This window comes from Takifugu rubripes, chromosome 11, assembly GCF_901000725.2.
Source record: "Takifugu rubripes chromosome 11, fTakRub1.2, whole genome shotgun sequence".
NCBI classification, from domain to species: domain Eukaryota; kingdom Metazoa; phylum Chordata; class Actinopteri; order Tetraodontiformes; family Tetraodontidae; genus Takifugu; species Takifugu rubripes.
Window position 1 is genome coordinate 15,547,711 of NC_042295.1, and position 26,812 is coordinate 15,574,522.

Genomic DNA, 26,812 nt, shown 5'->3' on the forward strand with positions numbered 1-26,812 from the left:
CCCACCTGTAGGAGGTGGACCTGCCTTGTAGCTAACACCAACACGTCGCTCCCTCTCTCCTTAGCCAACATCTCTCACCTTTGTGTGATACAAATAAACTTCATTTCCAGATGCATCTACAACCAATAACTTCTAAAGTGAAAACACTGGCAGAACATGGAAAGATTCCTTTACGTGCACCAGCAGATCTCTGGAGGGTCTCTGAGTCCCGTTGAGCCTCACACAAACCCCATTGGGATTCCTCCCAGTTCGTCTCAACATTCAGAGGTTTTTAATCTCCTGAAGAGGCAGCTGTCTCATCGGTCTCTCTCCAGTCTATTTTTACCTCCATCAACCTAAAGTGAGGTCATTATTTATGTCGTGAATCTGCAGTAGATTTAAATTCAGATGGTGTGAGATGAAGGCGTTTGAGACGTCAGCACATTTATGCTTACTGAGCGTAAAACACCTTCGCTGATGCGTTAAATGAAATGAAAGGAAAGTAAATTAATAAATTTAATCAATACTATTCATGACGTGTATTGTTTTACTTCCTCTTTTTGACCACATTAGCTAGACGAGCGCGGCCATTTCCTGGAGCCTCAAGGTCTCACCAGCTGCTGTTTAAGGAGTTTAAGACTTTTAGAAATTAACATCAGCGCCTCATCAGCTGGGGGGGGGGTCTGAGACTAGAATCTGGCCCCTCCCCGATGGGCCGGCTCACCTTCAACAGAGCGCTGATGATTCTGGGAAAGTGTTGATCTCTTGGTGATGAGGTGAAACGTAGAGCGTCCCTGCAGATGGATCCTTTATTCTGTGTGTGTGTGCGTGTGTGTGTGTGTGTGCGTGTGTGTGTGCTGCCTGTCCTCTGAAAGCACTTAGCAGACATGCAGTCCTACACAGACCTCCTGTCTAATGTCCACCAGTCATCTGTTCCTGTGCATTATGTAATAATGTTTTATTTAGAAAGAGTTTTATTTAAAAACTGGGCTCTGGATTTGATCTCAGTCGCATTTTAACTATGACAGCGATGAAGAATAGAGGAACATCGTCCCCTTTAAAGAAAGACGGGGATTTTTTAACATCTGAGAGAAAAGAACGCTCCTGAAGAGACGATCCAACTTTCTCCATCAGCGCTGAAATTAAAATAAGCTCTGCATTAAATAGCCGAGAGATCTTCTGTATTAAAGCAGATTTTAAATGTGCGTTAACTTGTAGATCCCTTTATCAGTTAAAGGTACTGTAATTAAAACTAATGTCAGACTGAATTTGATTCCGTCTTCACATTCGTGACTTGAACACTGTAGAATCAGAGCTGGGGACGTTCACAGATGCTGCTTTAAAGGTCGTGTCAGGTCCAATATGCTGTGTTGGTGCACTAAAACCTGCCGTTTGGAGCCTCTGTAATAACACGAAGGTCAGAGAAGAGCACTTCACAGGAACAGCATCAAACTTTCTCCTTTTATTTGCAATATAATTATCGCGTTGCGCCGCATTTATCAGGAAGCAAATGTAAGATTGAAAAAAAACCAAACATAAAAAGGGTCTGAAGGAACACGTGACATATTCAGTCACAGCGCTTCCGTGTGAGAGCCGCCGGTACCGTAAGAGCCTCCGACGTCCCGGCCCCCTGCTCTGTTTACGCTGATGTTCCTGGGGAACAGGATGTGCTCCTCCACATCAGCCCTGCTGCTGCTGCTGCTAGCATCAAATAGCCGCTGAGTTTATTGGGAATCCTTTGCTGTGTTTCAACAACTGAAATCAAACACGCGCCAGACGCATGTTGGATCCCTGTCACGCTCTCGTGCGCAGGACTTTGGCTCCCATTACAGGATCAGCTCTGAGTCTTAACGCAAACATAAAACAGCTCAGAATTTCTAGGCAGTGAAAGCGTCTAAAAGCTGCTGAACTGCACAAAACTGTAAAAAGGGCGGGTTCTTGATAGGTTGCTGGGCGGTTCTGAATGGTTCCTGGGCGATTCCGAATGGTTCCTGGGCGGTTCCGAATGGTTCCTGGGCGATTCTCTCATCCATCATGAAGCCATAAAGTCCAGGGCAGAGCCTTGAGCTGGGTCATCAGAACTGAGGTGTCCCCATAAAGGCCCATAAATGATTAAATCACACTCTGACCACAGTCTATAAACGTCTATATCACACAAGGATTTCCAAAGACTTGGCGGTAAAAAGCTTTAAAATCGCTTCTTATCCGATCTTAGAGGACCTGCTACTGCCTGGACGTGTTCTGAGATACGTGTCAGAGCTGAGATTTCCTCTCAAGTGTGACGTCGCTGCACGCTGGCGCTACTGTATGTGCGCTTGGATGGCGTGAGCACGAGGTGACAGGTTGAGGAGCCCACCAGACATTGCCCCGACACTGTATCATGTCACCAGCTGACCTGTGTGAGTCTGTGTGTGTGTGTGTGTGTGTGTGTGTGTGTGTGTAGCTGTAGGGTGGATCCCCGTAATTAGTGCGCTGCGTGTGCATCCCCCTTGTTGGTTTGGAATGACGGTCAAGGAGGGCGCCGCGGAGGACTGGTGTTTGATTGGCACGTGCTGCCGAGATCTGCTCCTTCCTGTTAGGGAACGCATCACTTCCTCTCCCCCTGCCCAGAGCTACTGCCTCGCCATCTCACGATCACTCTGACACGATTTCCTCTCCTCTCCTTATTTTTTTTCATCGTCCTCGTCTTCTCATGACTTACTGTCCTTCTTACTTTGTCCCTTCATAGGCTCGCTATCCAGTCGTGGTGTCTCCTGAATCTCTGCTCTTACTGGACTCTTTTTAAACTTGCCTTTATATTTCCTTCCACCGCCAGCGTGCTGCTTCCTTCCCCTGAGCCGGAGTCCATTTGTCTTCCTCTGCTCTCCATTTGAACCCTCAGAAGGCCACTTTTGCTTTAACAGCTCGACAGCCGCTTCGTCTTCCTAAATGAACCATTTTTTCACCCCTTTCTCACCCTCCACCTCTTCACGTCTCCCTCCCGAAATGATTTCACTTTCCATTTCGGCTCCTTCAGACCCAAAGCACCCTCACCTCCCCCTTCCTCCCTCGCTTTTTCACCCTCTTCCTCCTCAGCTGCTCTCCCTGAAGACAGAGCAGATGCAGCCAGGCAGAACAGCCAGAATGTTACCATGTTCTCTTACTCCGGCTCCCCTCTTCCACTCCGCCGTTCCCTTTTGCCCATCCCGACCTTCCATGGAAACCCACTGTCTTCATTTCAGCAGTGTAATTCTCTCTTTTACGTTTATAGATTTAAAACAATATTTAATATCAACAGTCTGCTTCGGCGTTCCTTCATTCCTTAAATTCTCCTCCGGGCTTTTCCCTCGGCCGGGCTCCCTAACTCTCCCCTCCTTACTAAATCTTGCCCTGGGCCATGCATGTTTATTCTTCCTCTGTCTTTCTCTGGTCCCTTTGTGTCCACTCGTCTCATACATCAACAGTCACAGGCAAAAAATCCTTCTTAGGACAAATGTCAGCCTCATTTAGCCCATATGGGATCACACATAATATATATATAAATTAGAAAAATATGTTAATCTGTGTAAAAGTAAGAGACAAAAATGCTTCCTGAAGTCCAGACTCGTGCACGCTGGTGCAACATGTGCTGGTTTGTTATTAGTCTGCCTCTGTTAATTCTTTTTAAGGTCCCTTAAAAGACAATATTTTATCCCACCCACATCATCACGACGCTAATGAGTGTTTTGTTAAAACCGTGTAAGTGTCTTAAGAACATTAACGACATTCATTAACATCAGAAGAGTTACGACTGAAGGCTAAAAATACCGACTCTCCATGAAGGCACCGCTTCCCAGCATGACTCATGCCCGTTGCCGCTGGAAACGTATTCGCTGGAACCTTGGCTATGAATGACCATGGCTAGTTCTGTGTGCAGCACTCCAACAACGAGACTCAATTATTTGCTCACAAGTTTTGATGCTACAAGATGTTCCAGAGCTGAGACGCCACAGTCTGCAATCACTCAAGTGGTGATAAGATTTGGTGGAGATGTTCGGCTTTTCCTGCCTATTATGGTTCTGCTGCTCTCAGCTAGCTTGCGTGTGTGTTGATTATAAATTCTGCCCTGACAAGTTGCTAAGGCTGCCCACACAATTGGAAACAAATACAGCTGTTTGCTGTGTGATGAAGCAATAAATGTCCAAGATAGAGATAAAATACAGCTCTCGTCTCTGGTTGTTTGAGCTAAAGTGCTACAAGTAGCTGGGAGTTCCTTCGGTCCATATTACGTTTCATATACGCACAGCAATGGGGGATTCATTTGGACCAGCCCATAAGGAGATGAAAGAAATCAAGGAGTTGAGCTTTGATTTAAGGCCCACTGGAAAATGAAACGATGAACTGGGACTCGAGCGGCTCAGTGGAAAATGTCACCTTCATTCTGGCTGTTCACAGACTCGTCCTCAGTCACGGGCGAGAGTGATGCTGTTCAAACGTGTGTATACGTGTGTGTTTCTGTACTGTTGTTTGTGTCCCTGCTTTATATAGCATTAAATGTGTGACAAATTTCATGTCTTTGGTAGAAAATAAAGCATTAGTAGCTAGAAATGTGGCCATAATTAACATGATTCAGTGGTTCAGAAGAGACCCCCTGCCTGGCCTGGTCTGGCCCGGCCTGGCCCGGCCTGGTCCGGCTTTACAGAAGTTCACTTCCACGTGAGGTGCCGCCCTGTTGTCAACAGGATGATGAAGACCCGCATTGTTCCGGGGCCGAGGTGCAGACCCCTGAACCATGAAGTGGGTCTATTATCACAAGGCCGAGGTGATAAATGAGGGGGCTGTATGCAGAGGCACGCCGCAGCCCCGGGTATCGATCCCTGGGACGCTGATGACCATGGTGGTGGTAATTGATATGCCAGTAAAGAAAAGTGGTGCCGAAGATGGTCGCGGAGAGGATGGGGAGTATTATGGGGTTGGCATAAGGCAGCGAGTTAATGGTGTTCAGAGGAGATTCAGAGTGAGGGATGCTGGCGCGATGAGGAGGATGTTCAGGCTACTACCCTGTGTGCGCGCACGTACGCGTGTGCACGAGGAAGTGGTGCCGAGCAGCCAGCCATCTGTCGGCAGATTAATCCTGGCTGTGCTTAGAGATATTACCGGCTGGCTTATCGCCGTGGCAACAAGCTTTCAATCCCAGTCCAGCCCAACGACCATGTGACCTCGCGGAGGAAGGTGGGCGGGGGTTGGACACGCTCACATGCACACAGCCACATGCACACAGCAGCACACACAGGTAGGCTTACATGCATTGTGCTTGTTTCTGTGCACGTGAGGAGAGAGGGTTCTACTCCCCGCCTGTGCACGGCCTCCATCTCCATCTCGTGATTTAAAGGATTTATTCCTGCTGAAAGGGTTCAGCGTCACCTACGGAGCGCAGAAATGCTGCTCCGCCATCTGTGCTGCGTGCAGCTGTCGGCGCGCTATTATCCAGGCTGCTACAGTAAATATATATGAACTTTTATTTACATTAGCCTTTGTTGCTGGGTCACATGACTCCCGCGTGCTGGGCAGAGGCTGGTGGCGCCGGAGACGTGTGGAATTGGGTCATAAATACGCAGGCACAAGGCCACTTCAGGCTTGATGAAACATTCAAGGTTTTATTCATACTTTACATACAGTACACAGTCAGAAATATAGAGTGAACCTTCAGCAAAGGGCCTCGAGGCACCCCATAAAATCTGCAAGTGGAAATCGGATCTGTAGATGAAGCTTACAAAGTGAGACACACGTTTCTCCTTCCAGTCCGTGCTTTTGGGTCGTCACACAGGTGTCGAAGAACCAGCAATGCTTGAAAAGACAAGGTGTGAGAGTGGCTCTTCCCTTTCTGATCCCACGGATCGCGGCGGGACGCCAAATATTGGCTAAGCTCCACGTTGTTCCTGACGGTTCAAGTTTCACAGCAAGATTTTCACAAAGTTAAACGGACAAACGTCGAGGTGTCGGACCAGGAGGTGCTGACAAAGGGGGGTGGGAAAATGGGAAGAACTGCAGTGACCTCTCATTTTTGCCTGGTTCAAACTCCCAATTCTCCTTTTCCCTGCAGAGTTAAAGACTAATAAAGGTGAGTATAACTAGGTGGGTATCAGAAACTGAAGATCCCTCAGATCATAATCCAACACCTGCACCCTGCTGGGGCTGCAGAGGTTTACATTCCACCCTGCCAGTGTGACCCACGCGGGGAAAGTGGGTGAAATTGTGTTACCGTGGCAGATTAGTGAACGGTTCAGAGGTCCAGTTCTCTGAGTCCAGCCTGCAGGACAGTCGGGCAGGGATGGGGCACATCGTTGTAAGATAGATTAAAAAGGAGCAGAACATCTGGAGCTTTAAAACGGTCCCTTCCTTTATCTAAACGCAGTACAAAGCTTTTGATTAGATGGCTAATTTTAAATAGTGGAGTGCAAAAGAGTCACCTAATTTACTAAATATAAAGGCGTTTAACCTTGAGTCCTGCACGCAAAGAAGTGCACCAAGTTACATTATAAATGTCTTTTTTTTTACACCTATGGCTTTTCAGTTTGTTATCAGGAGCCCTTGGTGCTCTGCCAGCATCCCCGGGGCCTCGGGGGCCCTGAGGCCCGGCTACAGAAGTGAATCGAAGGTCTGTCTGTCGCCTGCTCTGGGGCTCCAACACCCGTTGGTTAGTAACAGTCAGGAGCTCCGATTCCGACCTTTTACACGACGCGGTCGACCGAAGACGAGGGAACGCGCTTGACCTGAGTCCCGACCTGAGTAGCACCGGCATTAGGATAATAATTAGGATTTAAAGTCGATGATCAATGAGTGTGCCGAACATCTGAAAGATGATTCCCATGAGAGCGTTTGTTTGATGCAGTTCAGTAGAAAATATTGGCGTTAACGATCAGCATTGATTTCTTTCCTGAGTCTGCTGTGATTATACCGCACCCCAACGAGGATTAATTAAGAGGCTGTCGTTGTCATGACACCTTGTGCTGCGGGCTAAAGCCTGGAATGTTGTCGCGTTTGGTGTCTAATCCGCATGTTCACGTGCACCCTGTGTTTTACAGGGTAGAATAAGAGATTATAAAGGTCTTCAGATTAATATTTGCACTTTTTTAGAAGAAGCCTTGCGAAATCTTACGGGAGGTGACATCGAGAAAAAGGGTTTTAAGACCACTACGTCTGCCGGGCTCCATCTGTACACGTGGATATAACACACACACTTGGTATCCAGACATATTGGAATAGTTTTGCTCCATATTTTTGACTTTAAAAAAGCATTGAAAGATTCTGCGGAAGGAAACATAGAAACATGCTTATTCTTGCCATTACGCATGCACTTAAAAAACCTCTTTTCAAAAGAAAAATTTTGCATATCACCTTTGGCAAGGGAGGAAATATATCTTTTCTTTTCTTATATTTAAACATTCTACCCTTGATTTACACAGCGGGGAAAAACAGCATCTTGTTTCTTTACATAGAAAAACATTTTCTTTTTTTTTGATATGTCACTGCACAGAAAGAGCAACAGACAAGAAAATCAACCCACACGTTTAAAAGACACGCAAATAAAAATAAAAAAAGAAAATGGTTGCATAATTCAATTCACATTGACAAAGAGAAAAGTAGAGACTGGTGGGAGTGGTGGACTGTTGGAGGAGCCGGGGCCCTAGTGAGGCGGAGCCGGGGGCCCCAGTGTGGAGGAACCGCGGGCCCCAGTGTGGAGGAGCCGGGGGCCCCAGTGTGGAGGAACCGCGGGCCCCAGTGTGGAGGAGCCGGGAGCCCCAGTGTGGAGGAGCCGGGGGCCCCAGTGTGGAGGAGCCGCGGGCCCCAGTGTGGAGGAGCCGCGGGCCCCAGTGTGGAGGAGCCGGGGGCCCCAGTGAGGAGGAACCGGGAGCCCCAGTGTGGAGGAGCCGGGGGCCCCAATGCGGAGGAGCCAGGAACCCCAGTGAGCAGGAGCTGGGAGCCCCAGTGTGGAGGAGCCATGGGCCCCAGTGAGGAGGAGCCAGGGGCCCCAGTGAGGAGTCACTGACACGCCAGATAAACGTAAAGAACAGCGGCGTGTTTACATGTGATCTATCCGGACTGAAACCAGACTCACACGGACAAAATGTGAAACTCCGGTTTGCTTGTTTCTGCCCAGGTGAACTAAAATAGCCCCCCCACCAGCGCTCACCTGTGCTCTGTGGAGATTAACCAACGCTGGACCACGCAGCGCCTGCCCAGCAGGAGCCACATATAGTCCAGGACATTGGCTTGGCCTCTAAGCTCCAGGCCAGCGTAAGCCTCTCCTATAGACGCACAAGGTCTCTTTGACGGAGGGAAGCAATGAGTCAACCGCTATTATTAGGCACGCTAGCACGCCACGCAAACGTACGGAAGGATCCCCGTGAGCGCCACAAAGATCCCTGGAGGAGGCTAAATCTGGGGATAATCACCTGGAAAGGTGACAGGGATTAGGATGGTGGGAGCAAACGGAGAAACCCGGAATTTCCACGGAATGCTCGGAACTCCAGCTAGAGGCTAATACATGCTATCGGCGAGCTGTTTTCACAGGAGCAATGCAAATAAATAAATAAATAAATAAATAATTAAATAAATGACTTTAGTGTTGATATGTCCTGAAACGGCCCTCCTTTCCAACTGGATGCAGTAGAAACTGTATCCACTTGTTTAAAAAATAAGGATGGTTAAACTTTTTGGAAGCTAAAAATGAATTTTAGAAGAACTTTGGTGCGAATATGACTAATAAAAAGCAGCAAACTCCTGATTATTTTACAAATAAGGCAGGTTAGACTATATAAATATGTGCTATTGATTTGCTTTTTTCCCTTTTTTTCCCCAATCCAAGAGGGACCCACATGTACTGTAGCTAGCTTATTAACGTTGACCATATATGCAGGCGTGCGGGGGGGCGTTGGACGGTGGAACCATCCCGTGGCAGTGCTCAGCTACATAAGGCGGGTACATCCACCCCATCAGACAGCATTTAGGTCCCTGTGAAGGTGAGCGGTGACGAGTGTGAGCGGATACAGATGTGCTTGTGTCTCCCCGGCTGGTTTCAGAACTCTGGTTTAAAGCGTGTCACTGGTTCTGCGGGCTCACGCTGGGCTGAACGATGCGCGTGTCAATGCCAGCGTGTGTGACACCAGGGCCTGTCGCTCCTCCAGTCGGCCACCCTCCCACTCGTCTGCAGCGATGAAGGTGCAACACTCTTCGCCATCTTTTTCTCCCACTGTTCTTTTCTCTCACAAGGCATGCACGTTGAAATCCAGTCAGGAAGAAAGAAAGCAAACAGAACCCAAACCAAGAGCCCAACACTGTCTCAGGACAGGGGGGGAACAACGAGACGGTCCCTACACAGCTACTACGGGTCAGTTACACAGCTTGATCATTCCAGAAACATCATGTAAACATGCCTGTTGGAAACGGCCGGCTGAAACTGAGCAGCTGCTCTGGAAGGAAGCCGAGTTTTCCTCTGCGGAGTGACCGGCAGCTGCACACTTTCAGGGCTTTTTACGCCACCAGCTCACAGGCCCGACGCTTCCCACCCACCCGTGACACCAGTTCTAGGAACGAGGAATGATTTAAACCAGGGAGAAAAGAAGGAGGACAGTCGGCACGTTAGAAAAAATAATGGAAATTGCAACATGACACCCCGACCTACGCGCCTGCCAAGATCAATAAATCTATCTGGATATATTCTAAGTGGATAAATAATATTCTTATCATATAATCTATGCAAGTCTTCAACAATAAGTTAATATGTTAAGGATGGCACCATCGCTTTCTCAAAAGAAAAACAACAAGTTATGGTGATGTGTTTTATAAAATGTGTAATAAAGCCCCCCCCAGCTGATTCGCCCCCCCCCCCCCCCCCCCCCCCCCCGCTGATTCCCCCCCGCCTCAGCACTGGAAAGACGAGGACAGAAGTTTGGTTTCGTCCTCTGGGACAAACAGACGTTGGTTCATTAATTTCTCTCCAGAGTTTAGGCAGAGCTGGAGGGGGATGACTGGCGTTCCAAGCTGATCCATAGAGCTGCCAACTGTGGAGCGGAGCCGGGAATGGGGGGCGGATGGGGGGGCCGGAGAGGGGGGAGCTGGAGAGGGGGGAGCTGGAGAGGGGGGAGACGGAGATGGGGAGACGGAGAGGGGGGAGACGGAGATGGGGAGACGGAGATGGGGAGACGGAGAGGGGGAGACGGAGATGGGGAGAGGGGGAGACGGAGAGGGGGGAGACGGAGAGGGGGAAGACGGAGATGGGGAGACGGAGAGGGGGAGACGGAGAGGGGGGAGACGGAGATGGGGGAGACGGAGATGGGGAGACGGAGAGGGGGGAGACGGAGAGGGGGGAGACGGAGATGGGGAGACGGAGAGGGGGGAGACGGAGAGGGGGAGACAGAGAGGGGGAGACGGAGATGGGGGAGACGGAGAGGGGGGAGACGGAGAGGGGGGAGAGGGGGGGGAGCCTGTCGTCGCGCCGGTTCAGTTCACATTAGAGTTTTCCAAGAGACGAAACATAAACATCATCCGTTTGCATTTTTCATTTGGTTTTGGCTCATAGAAGAGCGGAGGCAGCTCCCCTCTCTCCCCTTTCTCTCCCTCCCTCTCTCTCCCCTCCCTCTCTCTCCCCTTTCTCTCCCTCCCTCTCTCTCCCCTCCCTCTCTCCTCCCTCTCTCTCCTCCCTCCCCTCTTTCCTCCCTCTCTCCTCCCCCCTCCCTCCCCTCTCTCCCCCCTCTCCCCCCCAGCTTTAGTTAACCTCTAGTTTCCAGGAAGGAAGATGCCTTCTTCTCTCCTGTGGGTGCGTTCCAGACGCCTCAGTCTCTCTCTCCTCTCCTTTTCCTTCTCCAGAGTCCACTGAAGCCACGAGAGTTCTCCTCTTCATCTTTTAATCATCCTTCCTCTCCTCCTTCCCGTCCACGTTCCCAGACCAGTTTCTTGAGGCTGATACGGTCCAGAAGAAAAGCACCATGGCACGCATCCCCCACCACCGCCATCTCCCCTAAAGAATATAAAAACAGCCTCTTGTCTGTTCCCCTCTTCTTCTCATCCCCCCTTCTTCCTTCACCAGATCCTTGGAGATTTAATTCCTCTCTTAAAAGGATGGAGAGAAGAGCAGGGGAGGGGTAATTATTAAAAAAAGACAAAAGTATAAAGTGGCAGTGGGAACCCCCCATGAGGCCAGAATCTGTTGTTTCTGTGGAGAACAGTTTGTCCTCTCTTCCTTTTAATGTTCTTTTTTTCTCTTCCTCTTTCATTTAGAGTCAGAAGTTTGTGACTTACATTCCGAGGGACGGACTCACTGACCTCCCCACCATCTTCATTAATTAAACTCATAATGAACCCCTCCTCCCCTCCTCCTCCTCCTCCTCCTCCTCACACGTAGGCCGACTCACTAGACTGCGTGCGTCCCAGGTTGGGGGGCTGGGAGAGATGAGCCATGTCCTTCTTCCGGATTTCGCAGATGGACTTCCTGCGGGCCTGGACCCCCCTGATGGCGGCCTTTATCTTGCGCCACCCCAGATGGTTGAGCTCCGCCAGGTTGAGCACCACGCAGATGCCGCTCACCGCGAACATGAACACCAGGAACACGGTTTTCTCGGTGGGCCGGGACACGTAGCACTCCACCTCCTTCAGACACGGGTAGCGGTCACATTCGAAAATCCCAGGCACGCTGAAGCCGTAGAGGAAGTATTGGCCTGCCAGGAATCCGATCTCCAGAGCGTTCCGGAAAACCACTTGAATGACGTAGAAGCGGGAGATCCCTTCTTGGCGCCGGACCTTGGAGCTCTTGCCGTGAGTGAGGCCCCGCGGGGCGTTGGGGATCTCCTTCACCTCCAGACAGTCTGGTTCTTCCTTCCCTCCTCCACCATCGCCGCCGTGTTGAACTAGAATCCCATTGATGTTGCGGAGCTTCCGCGTGCCGTCCCTCCCCCCGTAGTCCCTCTCCATGATGGGATAGAGGAAGGAGTACCGACGGTCCTTCTGCTTGGCTGACTGGTGGACTGAGTAAGTGATGAAGCAGAGACTGGGGGTGCACACCAGGATGATCTGGAAGACCCAGTAGCGGATGTGGGAGATGGGGAACGCTTTGTCGTAGCAGGCCTGGTTGCAGCCCGGCTGCAGGGTGTTACAGATGAACATGGTCTGCTCGTCCTCGTACACCGTTTCCCCGACGATGGCCACGATCAGGATCCGGAAGATCACCACCACTGTCAGCAGGATCCTGTTGGGGAGACAGAGATAAATAAACGGATGTTTGGAATTCAAAGTTCGGAAGATCAGGAAAGGTTTATAGAAAAGGGTTCAGGGAATCCTGCATGAAACTGGGTGGAGGGGTAGCTACGGTTTCATCACTGATGATGAGGAAGCGGTGATGAAGAGCGATGATGTCACTGTCAGCGTCCCTGTTTTTCCTGTTAACGAGCCGTAATTCCAATCACGTTCATCATCCAGAGTGAGGATGGAGTCGAGCTGCGGAAGAGTGTCTGTGTTTGCAGGTAGGACATTATTTTGGTATATGATCGAGCCCAGTTACCATGCCAACCACTCCGCCGAGCGGTGGATTCGTCACACGGGAACTAGGACTGTCGGTGGAGGTGAAGGGAAACGAGTGGCGCTGTTGCTAACTGACGTTAGCGCTGTTCCAGCATCAACCTGTGTTTATCTCAGCTCAGCTTTTTATTACGTTACATATTTCATGTGATTTAACCACTTTGCATTTCCTTTCTTTAGTTCTCACACACACACACACACACACACACACACACACACACACTTTCAAGGGCCTTCAGTGAACCTTGTTTGTCAAGTTGGTGCTATTTTTATGTGGGTGTGTTGAGACAAAGAAAACTCCTGAAATTAGTCCTATTCCGCTGCTCAGCGTGGGTCCGTAAACAACTTCAAAACGATGAGTCGGCAGATGTGCACATTTTCCGCGTGTGTGGGTTTCAGACTGTTACACACACACCTTCCTCGGTTCCGTTCTGGCTGACGTCTCTCTCTTTGTTCCTTTCTTACTTTATTCATCCCTCATTAAAATTTCAGATGCAAGCCAAGTGGGCCCTTCCCACAGTGTTGTTGATCTTCTAAACAAAGACCACAACACGCCTGATCATCACTGTTGCTCCAACTATCGGTCGCCGCCTCACGAGGTCAGCGTCGCACATGTGAAGGAGCTCTCGCCAACTCCTGGTTCAGGATTGACTCCTGCTAATTGTCACCTTTAAACTGATTAAAATCTCTTAAATCACTGTGTGGTGCTTGAGTGCAGAATAACACCTCGTTACAACCGCCCCCTAAAACCGGACCTCATCACGTTTAGCGTGGATTTACGTTTGTTTTTCGCCGATACGGGGTGAGTTCTAAAGATGGCTCTGGAGGCAGCCCTGATGGGCAGTGGGTCGTTGCAGGAGGAGTGATTAATTCCTGATGATACGCAGAAACAATTAGACATTCTAATTTAACTTGAGCCTGGATATTTTCTGTATAAACACACCGCCACATTTAAGCCACTCAGGCGATTTGTCTTCATTTAGTAAATAAAAGCAGGAGCATTGCCAGCCTTGCGCATATTATCGTTCATTACTTGTCATAAAAGAATATGAGACCGCATTTAATTTGACTCTAAAATGAGATTTCTGCTCGCTGCACAGGCGACGTGGCCGCCCGAGGCTGGAAATAAAGCTGCTATTCAAGACTTGCTTTTTAAAACAAACATCCACATTATTCAGAACTTTCCTGCTTCATCAGCGATGGAATGCAGGAGCAAAGGAAACCATCCCATAATCCCCGCAGGCCTGTAGATCGAGATGTGACTAAAGCAAACAATCCTCCCGTTTAGTAGGAATTGTCACGTTTCAGCATTTTCTTCCTTCTGGACATGAAACTCGACCAGATAATTTGGGATTTGTAGGTTAAAACTCACCTCTCACCTCCAGCAGCACCGGAGCAGCCTCAAAGTTCTTTATCTCTCGGCCATGTTAACAGGGCAGGGGCTCCGGAGGAAGGCTCCGGAGGAAGGCCCCTGGCACCGCACCCCCAGCATCGCCGGATAATCATTAGATGGAATTTGGCTGTGGGAGGGGTAATCTACCAATCACACAGGGGCTTTACCGGCCTCGTGTGGCACAGATGTGGAGTCGAAGGGCAGCAGTTAATCCCTCCCGGAGTCTGACGCGTGCGGATCACATGCACGTCTCATCTGTGATGACCACCAGAATATAAAATAAAATACTCCCACCTGTGGTCCGCTGGCCACTGGGGAGGGAAGGGGGGAGGGGAAATGAATAAAAATGCTTTTGTCCTCGCAGTGACTCTATTAAAGAGCTTAGGGAGCAAAGAAGAGAAAGCAGTGCTGTACATTTGGGCACAGAAATTCAGCCCACATGCACGCGCACGCTCACACCCATCCAGCCAACTTCAGGCCGCGAGCGCACGAGCGCACGAGCGCACGAGACTGTTACACTGACGGGGGAAGTGACAAATTGCTGTTGAGGATGAATTAGTTCCAGACAGGGATAAAAAGATTATAAAGTCACCCAAAAAAAGGGCGTCTTGGACGTCCGTTTAAATTAAAAGTGAAACCTGCCAGTATGGGGGGGGGGAAGCAATGGGGGGGGGGGCTCATCATAGAGAATGAATTATATAATAGTTTCCACACGCAAACCCACTGCAGTAATCTGCCATGGGAGGATTCTTGCATTAAGGTCTTTTTTTAATGTCCAAATAGCTTTAGATTATTGGTAACACACCAACCCCCCCCACCTGACTTTAGCCTTCTTTTCTCTCTTTCCAGTTGTGATCAGGTGCTCCTCCTCTCGCCCTTTTTTGTATGCCAACACCCACATACACCCACCAGGGAAGAAAAGGCCCATGTTGTGCATCTTGTTTTCTGTAGAATGTCTCTTTAAGTATATAAGTATTGTTACTACATGTAATAAGCCAAGTTAACGGTGTTAGAGATGCAGTTTCCTAAATCTGGTTTGAATGTTAATAATGGCAGCCATGTCCACAGGTGCGTCACAGATGGTGAATCCTGTATATCTGCACGCTGGGCTACGCTCAAAGCTTGTCTACGTGTTAGCATGTAGCGCTTTGTCGCCATACAGGGAGCAATGATGATTATTGAAATCTTATTAAAATCTTATTATTATTAGATGATTAGAAGCATGATGCCAACCATAAAAAGGAAAAGCCCAACACGGCGCCTCCTCTACCTGCTAATTCTTTGTCCCAACCTGCTTAATCTCTCTCTCTGACATTAGACATGTAACACCGAGGGGTGTCTCTCGTCCAAACGGGCGCTGCAGATCATTTCCATGAATTAAACATGCACAGGATCATATTTTTGCATCTGCAGAGGGGACTCCAGTAGCAAATGTGCGTATGCAAGCGCACATTCGGAGCAGCAGAAAAGTGTGCACGTCCCAACTGAAGCGTCATCGAGCGCAGTCGTCCTGAAATGATGAGATATTTGCCTTCGTGTTCAACGCCATCCTCTCATCATTGCTTTGGATCTGAGTTGAGTTGTGAGTCTTAAGGGTGAGGGAACTGTTGTTCCATAGCGAGGCCGTTCAACATGGAGGCGGAACTCCGGCAGCACCGGAGGCGGAAAGAGCTGAGAAATTAAGAATTTGGTGGGAAAAGAAGGAAGAGAAGCAAAGGGAGGATGAAGAACGGCAGCCACGGTTCCTTTACCCACAAACCTCACCACAACTACCCTCTTTCTCCTCTCACATCTCTCCTCCCTCCCTCCCTCCCTCCCTCCCTCCTTTCAGCCTCAGCTCCCCCTCTGCTAGTTACCACGGCAACAGGCGAGGGGCAGAAAACCAAGGCAGATGAGAAGTGTGTCGACTAGAAGCTAAGTCAACTTAAGAACATCAAGTTTGCGCTGCGGAGGGAAGCGGATTTGTTGTCGGGAGCCTCCCAGATGTGTTCGCGGTCGTTCGTTCGCACAAAAGCCTCGAGGTGATTCACTGAAAGGAGAAACTTTTCTAGCAAAGCTAAAGAAGCGCGTCAGGAGAGCAGGTAGATGTTCTGAGGAGGTGGAAAGAAAGGAAAGGGTCATTCTAATTCCTGCTCTGACACGGGGCCTCGTGGCCCCAGCCAGATGTGCATGTCAGCGGACGCCCACAGATGTGCCGGGACACGATCAATAAACCGCCCATTCCTGTCAGCGTCAGACTCCCGTTCGGGCTCTCTGCTCTCTCCGGTGTGACCCGGAGGTACCAGGTGGTAACCCAAATACGACTCAGCAGAACTGACGAAAATAATCCCACCGCTTCAGAGGCGGGCGCGGAGCTCGCCGTCCTCCCTCCCTCCCGCGCTGTGTTCCGTTGCCAAGGTTTATCAATAGCTCCTGGTTCACAGCAAGTCACTTGGCACGAAGCTGCGTCTAACAGGCGCGCGCACACGCTCACACACGCGCTCACACACACGCAGAAGGGATGTTCCGGTGCTTCGGGCCAGCGACAGACGGCACGAGGGGGCCACAGTGTCCCCTGATGACAGACCTTTATCCTGCATGGCCACCCACCTCCCAACATGCACCGTTACACACATGGATGCATGAATAAACACCTCCCCAGACAGACGCGCGCACATTTCCAGAGCACATGACCGCACTGGTCCAGCTGTTGCGCAGCACCACAAAGCCGATTGTGTCTGACATTGTCGGGGTTTTAGTTCCTCCCCCTCGGGAGGAGCTGGAGATGGATTTGTATCATGCCGAACAGAAATAATGGTGTTACGGGAGCATCTGACCTTCAAGCAGGTGGCGCCAGAATCTGGTGCGGATCAAATGAATCACTGCACCTTAAGTATGTTCACTGAGTATTATAGGCAAAGCACTTAAAAACAAATAATCCCCGAGGATAAACGTGCAGGATTTACTGACGGGAGTCCATATTTTTCTTTGGTTTCATATTTTTTAGCAGGAATTGAAACGATTCTCTAACAACGCCTCATTTTTGCCAACCTGGAAGGTGGATGAATGACCCCCTCCGCTTGCTATCGTTGCTATCGTTGCTATCTTTGCTATCTTTGTTATCTTTGCTATCTTTGCTATCGTTGCTATCTTTGCTATCTTTGCTATCTTTGTTATCTTTGCTATCTTTGCTATCGTTGCTATCTTTGCTATCGTTGCTATCTTTGCTATCTTTGCTATCGTTGCTATCTTTGCTATCGTTGCTATCTTTGCTATCTTTGATATCTTTGATATCTTTGATATTGTTGTTATCTTTGCTATCTTTGCTATCGTTGCTATCTTTGCTATCTTTGCTATGGTTGCTATCTTTGCTATCGTTGCTACACTCATCATCCCAGGGTTTCAGATGCGGCTTTGCAGCGCCGATGTCCCGACCGGACGCTAAAAACGCTTTAATGCTTCCCGAGTGATACGTTAAGCCCGTTGAACCTGTGGCGACCGTGAGCAATTACTGAGGATTTCTGTCGGTGCGGCCTGCACGTCTCCTCCTGGGGCACAAAGGGAGCAGCGTTCCTGCCTGGGAGACCCCCCACGGATTTTACATCCCACTTGGTATTTGTTCAACTCTGGGGGGGTTATTGCAGCTTTACTGAGCCTCCGCTCATCAGACTCCGGTAGCGCCACGTACACATTGATTGTAGGTTGTCCTTAAGGGCTGAGTCTTATATAGAGCCTTATAGAGCCTTTATTACCCACCATTTATGGATCTGCTTCGTCTTGTTCATACACCAATAAAGTGGCTGCATATAAGATGTGAGATTGAAATATTCTGCAGGCAGACTGCTGATGCAGTCATATTTATTACAATGGTTATTTTATAACCAACCAATCAGATTAAGCACAGGCGCGCACGTGTACGTGCAATATCCTTTCCAGTGTACACAACGCTCCCTGGGATGATAACGGTGGCAGTTACCTTGGCAACAGATAGATGATCAAACGCGACACAAATAGGAGCTCTTAAAAATAGACTTTCTAAAATCTGCTGTGAATGATCATGCACAGTCCACCGATGAAGGGAAGCGAGGGCGGCTTCGTTTTGAGTTGAGGATGGAGGGATGAAGCGTGAGCAAGAGAAAGAGCAGCAGGGAGGGGGGGGGGGGGGGGAAATGATGGCTATAATCTGGATTAAAATGCTGGGTTTTGGACAATCCCAAATTAGGCCCGCTGTGTCCGTGCCAACTTCCTGCCCACCGCCCGGGCCAAGCAGCGGTTTAAATCAAGCAAACTGGCACAAGCAGGGAGCCTCCACGACACAAGCATATGGGAGAGGGAACGTCCCCAAAGCAGAGCAGCGATTCTCCGGGAGCCTGGCGAGGAGCCTGCAGCCACGTCTGTGGCCGCTCGCTGCATCTGCACACTGGATTTGATCTTAGTTTCTCAACTAAAAATGGATTTACTTTTGGAAAAAATAAAGATAAAAGTGGGAATGACTGTAATGTGAAGCTACAACACAGCTTATCGATAAAGAGACAGTTTAAAGATATTGAGGCTGATGGATGATTACGTCTAATTCTGAATACTGGTTCATCAGGCGACCGGTCTGAACATACTGGTGTTTACTGGTGAAAACATCCAACAGAAACACTCTTGTTATCATCCTGCTCCAGGACAAGGAGGCGCCGTTATGTGTTGCTTCATAATTGGATATAAAAGAGGTGTGAAAGCAACACGTGAGTCATTATTGCTCCTTTCAACCTCCCGTCTTAATTGAAGAATCTGTGTGTGTGTGTGGTGTGTGTGTGTGTGTGTGTGTGTGTGTGTGTGTGTGTGTGTGTGTGTGGGGAGGTGTGACTGTATCGTCACACTCTGTCTGGCTGCTCATATGCAAACGGCTTTGGCAGCATGTGTGTCTGTATAAAAGAAAAGGTGTTTCCATTTTAAGATTTTGACCCCGGAGAAGCGAGTAAACACACTAATGACGCCTCAGGTCTGCTCACGCGCGTGTTTTTATATTTGGGCGACCATCTGGCGGGAGGGCGGCGATTCAGACGTGTGTTTTAACAAGGTGTTTAGGTGCACTCAGTATATTTAAGTCATGTGGAGCCAATCACACCGTGCACAGGCTGGTGACGTGTAAAGATGCAGTGATGGAAGCTGGGAACAGGAAGTGTGGAGGAGCAGCTTTATGGGACCTGCTTCATCTTACAAACCCTCTTCACCCCCGTCACCCTCGTCACCCTCGTCACCCTCTTCACCCTCTTCACCGTCCTCTTCACCCTCGTCACCCTCGTCACCCTCGTCACCCTCTTCACCCTCTTCACCGTCCTCTTCACCCTCGTGACCCCCGTCACCCCCGTCACCCTCTTCACCCTCGTCACCCTTGTCACCGTCCTCTTCACCCTCGTCACCCTTGTCACCCTCTTCACCGTCCTCTTCACCCTCGTCACCCTCGTCACCCTCGTCACCCTCTTCACCCTCTTCACCGTCCTCTTCACCCTCGTCACCCTCGTCACCCTCGTCACCCTCTTCACCCTCTTCACCGTCCTCTTCACCCTCGTGACCCCCGTCACCCCCGTCACCCTCTTCACCCTCGTCACCCTTGTCACCGTCCTCTTCACCCTCGTCACCCTTGTCACCCTCTTCACCGTCCTCTTCACCCCCGTCACCCTCGCCGCCCTCGTCGCCCCCGTCCCCCCCTGTCACCCTCGTCACTGTCCTCTTCACCCTCGCCACCTTCGTCACCCTCGCCACCCTCGTCACTGTCCTCTTCACCCTCGCCACCCCCGTCACCCTCGTCACCCCCGTCACCCCCGTCACCCTCTTCACTCTCTTCACCCCCGTCACCCTCGTCACCCTCTTCACCCTCGTCACCCTCGTCACCCTCGTCACTGTCCTCTTCACCCCCGTCACCCTCGTCACCCTCGTCACCCCCGTCACCCCCGTCACCCCCGTCACCCCCGTCACCCTCGCCCCCGTCGAGACGGTTCCTTCGCCAACTTGGATCTTTCCCTGGTTTTAAACACAAACTCTCCCTAAAACAACACAGCTGTTCTCCTTGTCCTCGTGCTCTCTTCTCTGGAACACGGATTTATGCGCCTCCTCTTTTTGTCACTGTTTTCTATCCCAATTAAAAAGCATATTTTCCACCAGGGGCCAGAGAAAGATGGCAATAAAACTTGTGCTGGGGCTGTTTGCGTACGTGTCACTAAATATGAAAATCTTCTCGTGAATAAATGATGCAGCGCTTCATCGTATGCTAATGCAGATGAAACTGACGCTGCGCTTCATGTTCACACATTGATTTCCTGACATCATACTGAAGATCTCGCCTCCTGATTCCTCATTCACGGGTGTCAAAACCAGCAAAAAGTGGGGAAAAAACCCTATTTTTTGCACTGGGCCATAAAGCAAGATGTGTGTTATATTGCTATTTATGTGTGTATGATTGAATAACCAACAGACACAGTTTTGAGGTATAAGTGTCGCGGTGAAGGGGGGCAGAAGAGTGTGAGAGGGGTGATAACCACTGAATAATAATAAATAATGGGTGGGACGGTTCTGTTCCGGCAGCATCGCTCCTGTTTGTGGGGTGTCTGGTTAACCCAAACCCAAACCTTCAGGGTCACGCTGACGCTGAGCTGCTCTGTCCTCATGAACGCTAACGCTAAACCTATAAGCCATTCCAATCACCCTGCCAGAGACACTTTCTCCTGATGCCGTGCAAGGTGAAATCAGTCTCAACTCTGACCCCAAGATGGCTGTCTTTAGTCATCCCCCTCCCTATAACTGCTGGGCATCGACACAATTATGGCTGAAAACGCACACTTTCAACCAGAACTGAGATGATTATTCGGTCAGAGATGATCTGTGTCCAAAGTGAGGTTCAGGAGAGCAGTAATGAGCACAGCAGACGCGGCGGCGGCGAGGACTTGAGGTGTAAGCGGGGTAGCGTTGAGAACACAAGGCTTGTAATTCGCATGCAGTTATTCTCCTCCTTCCTCCTCCAGCTACAACTCTGTATCTCCAAAGGTCCCCATGGAGGATGGTTGTATGGTAATCCGTGAAAGGAGCTTCAGAGATTCTCTCTCCCGCTCCCGGGACTCATTTTCACCGCTCTGGTGACAAGCACAGCACATCAAGCCCACTGTTGCTACCCACACGGCGTTCCCATCATCTGGAGCAGGTGATGGGAACGTCCTAATGATGCACCGGTAACTACACGCATCCACCTCCCACCAGGACCTCCTCACTTTCCTGGAACCATCCGAGGTCATTTTAATAGCTGGTTCCTTAAAGGCGCTGACATTAAAGCCAATAACACCCCTGGGATCTTCGTCTTCTCCGTTACATATGGATGGAGATGGTGTAAAAGCCGAGATGAGAGGGGCAGCAGAGGAATGTGTCAGAGGTCCCCCTCTGTCTCTAAGTGTTTCTTTTTTAAAATCTCTCAGGGGACTCTGAGGCGCGATCACAGCAGGCTTTAGCCTTTATGCTACCATATACCATCCATTTTCTCAGCCTGATTCTGTGCAAACAAATTTGTCCACCATCTCAGTGGGGGCCGTGAGTCACCACAGGAATGTGGTAAATAAAAGCATCATGATCTAAAGGTCATGTGATATCAGAGCTGCTAAAGGAAAGAACACGCAACATGCTGCTCACTCATAAATAATAGCTTTAGCTTTGTCTCTGTGGTGCTGAGGGAAGCTCGACGACGGATTCTGTACGTTTTCCTAGAAAGATTGGCTGAAGGAGCGATGCAGCTGGAACTGCTCCACAGCAGCCATGAAGCCTAGATTTCAATATGAAGATACAATATGGGATGCAATGTTGAAGGATATCGGTTCCTTCCCGGCTCTGAAGAGTCGCCTTATCTTTTCATTTGTCCTCTGGGTGTTTCAGATAAGTAGATGGTCTGCTCATCACGATCGTGGGTTTATTTTAATTGGCAAAAAAGTCAATGAAGGACTTACAGCCGTAATCACTCACTTAACATTCGCACCGCTACGCCTGGGTCCACCTGCACGGCAGCTGAGCAGGTCTGCAGACGTTTCATCCTGTCAAGCTCTGCTTCCTGTTCCATTACTGGAGATCAATAGGACCAATAGTCCTGAGCTGACCAACGGAGGCTCACAAGGAACCGCTGGATGCAGGAGCCAAAATGTGCTAGTTAGAGAGGGCTTCATCACGGTTCCTCTCGCTTTACCACCAAGCTGATCTACAGCTTCGCCTATAGAGGCAAGAATGAATCACAGCCGCAGCAGGTGAAGGCATAAACACACATTTACAGAAGGGCTGAAACCTTCCGAGGCACATGCGACTGTACCCAGCAAAGTCCACACATGCAGTCGGGGTATTTATATCCACACGCACGATCCCAGACCATAGAAGGGAATCTCTGGAGCTGTGTGTAATCCTCCACAAACAGCAAATGTTATATTCTCCCTAATGTGTGTGACTCATGCATGACGAATGGAGTCGGGCCTGCAGGCTGTTGTCATGGTGGGCTCGTGAGAGCACATGCTGGCATCCCCTCAGGGCCCGCAACCTGTCCAGCCCTTTCTCTGGGCAGGACGGCACCCGCGGCGACCAATGAGAGTCAGAACAGCACAGTGGAGGGACCAATGGGTTTCAGGATCGAGGAGGTATTAGCATGTGTTTACAAAAACTCATGTCGGCGGTGACGTCTGGGATGAGATGGTTCTGAGCTGCAGAAGAGACGGATGGAGGGTGACACTGTATCGTTGATGTGTGTGGATTCTGTAAGGTGCTTCGCTCATACGGGGTGTGTGTGTGTGTGACACATGCGTTGACTTGCGTTAATTAAAAAAGGCAACTGAAACTGCAGCTGCTTAAGCTAAAGATGAGCTGCACATTGACTTATTATCTGCCTTTTTTTTGACACTCAAATGAATATTTCGGCCTGCAGATGAAACCAAAACCGTAGCGAGGGACTGAAGCTCCCTGCGTCCAGGTGTCCCGGTTGCTCTGCTCGGGCTGTGACACGCAGCAGCATCTCGTGAGCAGACGGCGCTCTTGGCCTCCTCCCAACGCCCTGCAGACGGCAGCCATGTGTCTGCTTGTCTGTGAATAACTGCCGCTCGCTGCCTTCATCCTCACGCTCCGGTTTTTCCCCTCGTTTCTCCATCATCTGCTCGTTGTCTCGCGCATGTCGCACTCTGACTGGCGATTCCACCCTTTTCCGCCCCGCTTTGCAAACACTCCTCTTCTCTCCTCCTTGTGTTTCTTTTGGTTGACCTCTGCCTTCGATTTCTCACTCCCATGCGGAGCCTGAAGCCAGGACGACGAGCGTGGCTGATGATGATGAGGGGCGCTGCACTTCAGCCTCTCATGAATGACAGGCAGCAAATGCTCACCAGTCATTCATCATCTCACCAGCAGGGATCACCCCGACCAACCAAGCAACCAAGCAACCAACCAAGCGACCAACCAACCAACCAAGCAACCAAGCAACCAAGCAACCAACCAAGCGACCAACCAAGCAACCAACCAACCAAGCAACCAAGCAAGCAACCAACCAAGCAAGCAACCAAGCAAGCAACCAAGCAACCAACCAACCAAGCAACCAAGCAACCGAGCAACTGAGCAACCAACCAACCAACCAACCAACCAACCAACCAACCGACCAACCAACCAACCAACCGACCAACCAACCAACCAACCAACCAACCAACCAACCAACCAACCGACCAAGCAACTGCTCTCACAGCAAAACTCCTGTTACATAACTGGCACCAGGAAGTTCACACTCAGCTTTGTCTACAGGAGATGTTGAGGGAAACCAAAGCCCAAACATTTCCTCACATCGTTTCCACCATGAAGCAGCGGCCTTGGGTGCAGGTGATTGGTTCAAACTCCAGAGCCCAGCAGCCTTGATGAGCCCATTTTTAAAAAGAAAATCCCATCCTCAGGAATGTCCCTAATATTGTGTTTCCTGCCATCAACAGAGCTGATGCGCCTTTGTGGCTCAGACGCTCATCAATAATTGCTCGCTGCCGTGACCTTGCATGGTGACTAGTTCCTGGTGGCTTTTAGCATGACTTCATACTTTACAAAGACGGGATGCAAAAGATGAGGGGGGGGGGGGGGGTTGATGCTGGAACAGAGCACACTTGTGAAACATAATGTTATGGAAAGAAAAGGAGTAGAGAGAGAAGGGAGACACTTAAAGCTGAAGCGACCTTACTGTGCTGAGGACGACATATTTTTGGTGTGAGCCGCCCCTGGCCGCCTGAGACCCCCACCACCCCAATCATCATGTCACTCAAAGGGATTAAAGAAGCTAAAGCTTTATTCTCTTACTGCAAACAGCCACATTGGAGCAGGAACCATCAAATGGAAGCTGTTTCCAGATGATTGGTTATCATTTAAAGCTCCTGCTGTAGAAGCAAGAACAGGTTCTTCCTTTACTACAAAGACCACCGTCAGTTCCAACTCACCTCCCAATCATAGTGGAATGCTGCTGCACTGCAGCCTCCAGGAGGCGCTCTAGGATGGTCCATTCTCCCATGGCTGGAGGTTGGAGGCATCCACCGGGGACGAGAACTCAGATGGGGCTTGTGGGCCGGCGGGGCACCGGTTTCAAGTCCACTTGTTGCGTGGTACTGAGGTAGAAAAGTGCTCAGGTGGAGGAATCAAAAGCAACCTGGAGGAGGCTCAGCTGTGCCTGATCTGCGCCGACGCACTGTTGCCTCTCTTCATTGTTCAGCACCATCCACGCGCACTCATCCTAACGTGCACCTGAGACATTCGACGCCGTGCGGAGAGGCGTTCTCCTCCTTCTCCTCGGTTCCCCTCCTCTGGGTGCACCTGACCCCGTTTACCTCCTAAACAGCTGCTGTCTTGCCTTCTCACACGCGCATCCACGCACCAGATCCGACGCACCGGTGCTGATCTACTTCTACCGTGCAAACAGACGCGCGCAGCTCGCGTTCCGACTCTCTGACAGCATCTCGTAGTAACTCTCAGGTCCATGTGAGCCTGAGTAGACAGGGATCCGCGCCTCTGCACATTCTCCACCCCTCCATCATTTCTTCTTCTTCACTATTCCCTCTTTGTTTCCCCTGTCTTGCAGTTTCTGGTTTTAATTTTTCTTTCTTCTTTGCGGGGTTTCTCTCACGCAGCGCCGGGCTGGAGCGTCATTCTCCACCTTTGTCTTCTTCACCCTCGACCAAAGACCTGCGGCTCCCCGGCTCCTCCAGCGCTCCTCGGTTTTCTGTCAGCAGCAATGAAGAGAAGCAGAGCTGCTCTCTTGTCTTCCCTTCATCTTTTCTCTCTGCACTCCTTCAGCAGCCTCAGCCTCTCTGAGCTAGTGTGTCTGCGCGTGTGTATCGAGGATTAAGAGGAATCATCCCTCTGCTCCTCCCCCTCTCACTCCCTTTTTCTCGCTCTCCATCCCAGTGTTGATCCCCCTCCTCTCCATCTCCCGCAGAACATCGCTCCATTTTTATTTCACTCCCCTTTAGGTTCCTCAGCACCTTCCATCTGCAACAACAACAAGGGAGATTTTGGTCTGTTTGCACGCGCGCATCCAGAACGACACGAGCACACTTCGTTGCGTGTGCGAGCGTGGACGCGCTGTGCGGACAATAGGGCTGGAAATGGAGATAGCAACATTCGTCTAGATTGGGAGACACTTGTTCAGAGGATCCTTTTCTCTCTTACTCACACAACAGACAATTTAACAGACAAAAATTAACAGACAAAAACGGGCTTAAAAATCCAACGTCATTAATGTAACATTGCCAGATCTTTAAACAACTTACACATTTGAGCTGATTTTGATTTTACACTTTAGTTGCAAAACTGGGACTCAGGTTCAGCCTCACCTGCGGGGCTGCCGCGCGTCTGCAGCTGGAGCTTTACCTTCCTTCGTGACACAGTTCTGTGCATCTGCGACTGCAAATTGAAATCCAGATTAAATCCAGATTGGTCTGGAATTCCACCAGCCCTTTAAAGAAGAGCAGGGATGGATTTTAGGATGGGCAGGCGGATGCTGTGCACACACATGCTCATTTACAGCAACAATTGCATGACTTTATCCACACAGCAGCACCTCCATTCAGGGCAGCCAAGGGTTTAGAGGATCCCTCTGGATCTCCTACGCACCAGTCCAGAGTAGTAATCTATTCTGAAAGCAGTGATGAGAGAAACACACATAATCTGGCAGCACCTCAGCCCACACGTGCACGGAGGAATCCGGAAAAAAGGAGGGAAAATGACAAACGGCTCAGCTCCGGTCTCCAGCCTGCTGATAAGCTGTTGCACCAGAACCCAGACAAGATTGATGGTGTTCAAGGATGACGTCTCCTGTGTTCGTGGGTCTAGATTGAAATCTCAGCAGTTCCAGAGATGAAGAAGTTTAACAGGACTGTTGAGTGCACAGAGAAAATTGTGCATCTTGAACATGGCTCCTGCAGTTCATTTCAGACTGGATTTAACATTCAAGGCCTTGAATGGATGCAACGATGCACATGTTGACATCCCGAGTTTCTCAAAATGCCAACGAGCAACAACTCCAAAAGGAATAAAAATTGAAGAGGAATCAGCAGGCGTCTCAATCACTGTTTCCGTTAAGAGTTTTTATTTTTAAAGAAATCCAACCTCTGAACAAGCCCTTAAATTAGAAATGAACAACATTAGGACATACGTATATCGGCCTTGGATATTAGTCCAAGGGCAAATTACTGGTTTGTTGGTGAGCGTCCATAGATTTTAGCCCTCGGTGGGGGCATATGGGTGGTTACTGCTAACAGCCTCAGGTCAGTCAGTCTGCATAAAAGCATATTCTCTTCTAAATCCACTAAGAGGGAAACTAATGGAAGAGGCTCCTTGGGGAGTCGGCAGGTTAATTCATCAGCAGGTAGTTGGAGTGGACGTGTCAATAAGCGGCTACAGAAGCAGGTG

At 49.8% G+C, this 26,812-nt stretch overlaps 1 protein-coding gene across 1 annotated transcript; it reads right to left on the reverse strand.

The window, feature by feature from the left end:
* Positions 1-10,698: 10,698 nt before the first annotated feature.
* gjd1b (gap junction protein delta 1b) lies at positions 10,699-25,405 on the reverse strand. The gene is made up of 2 exons (XM_029844379.1): positions 24,346-25,405; positions 10,699-12,181 (listed from the first exon to the last, which is right to left on the reverse strand). Exons 1-2 carry the CDS (start codon positions 24,414-24,416, stop codon positions 11,332-11,334), a joined length of 921 nt encoding a protein of 306 aa, XP_029700239.1. The 5' UTR covers positions 24,417-25,405; the 3' UTR covers positions 10,699-11,331.
* Positions 25,406-26,812: the final 1,407 nt, after the last annotated feature.

Excerpts from the sequence above, each read along its gene's own strand:
- gjd1b (XM_029844379.1), bottom strand. The coding sequence starts at position 24,416 with ATGGGAGAATGGACCATCCTAGAGCGCCTCCTGGAGGCTGCAGTGCAG. Across the intron at positions 12,182-24,345 it reads CATTCCACTATGATTGGGAG|GATCCTGCTGACAGTGGTGG; the intron begins GTGAGTTGGAAC and ends TCTCCCCAACAG.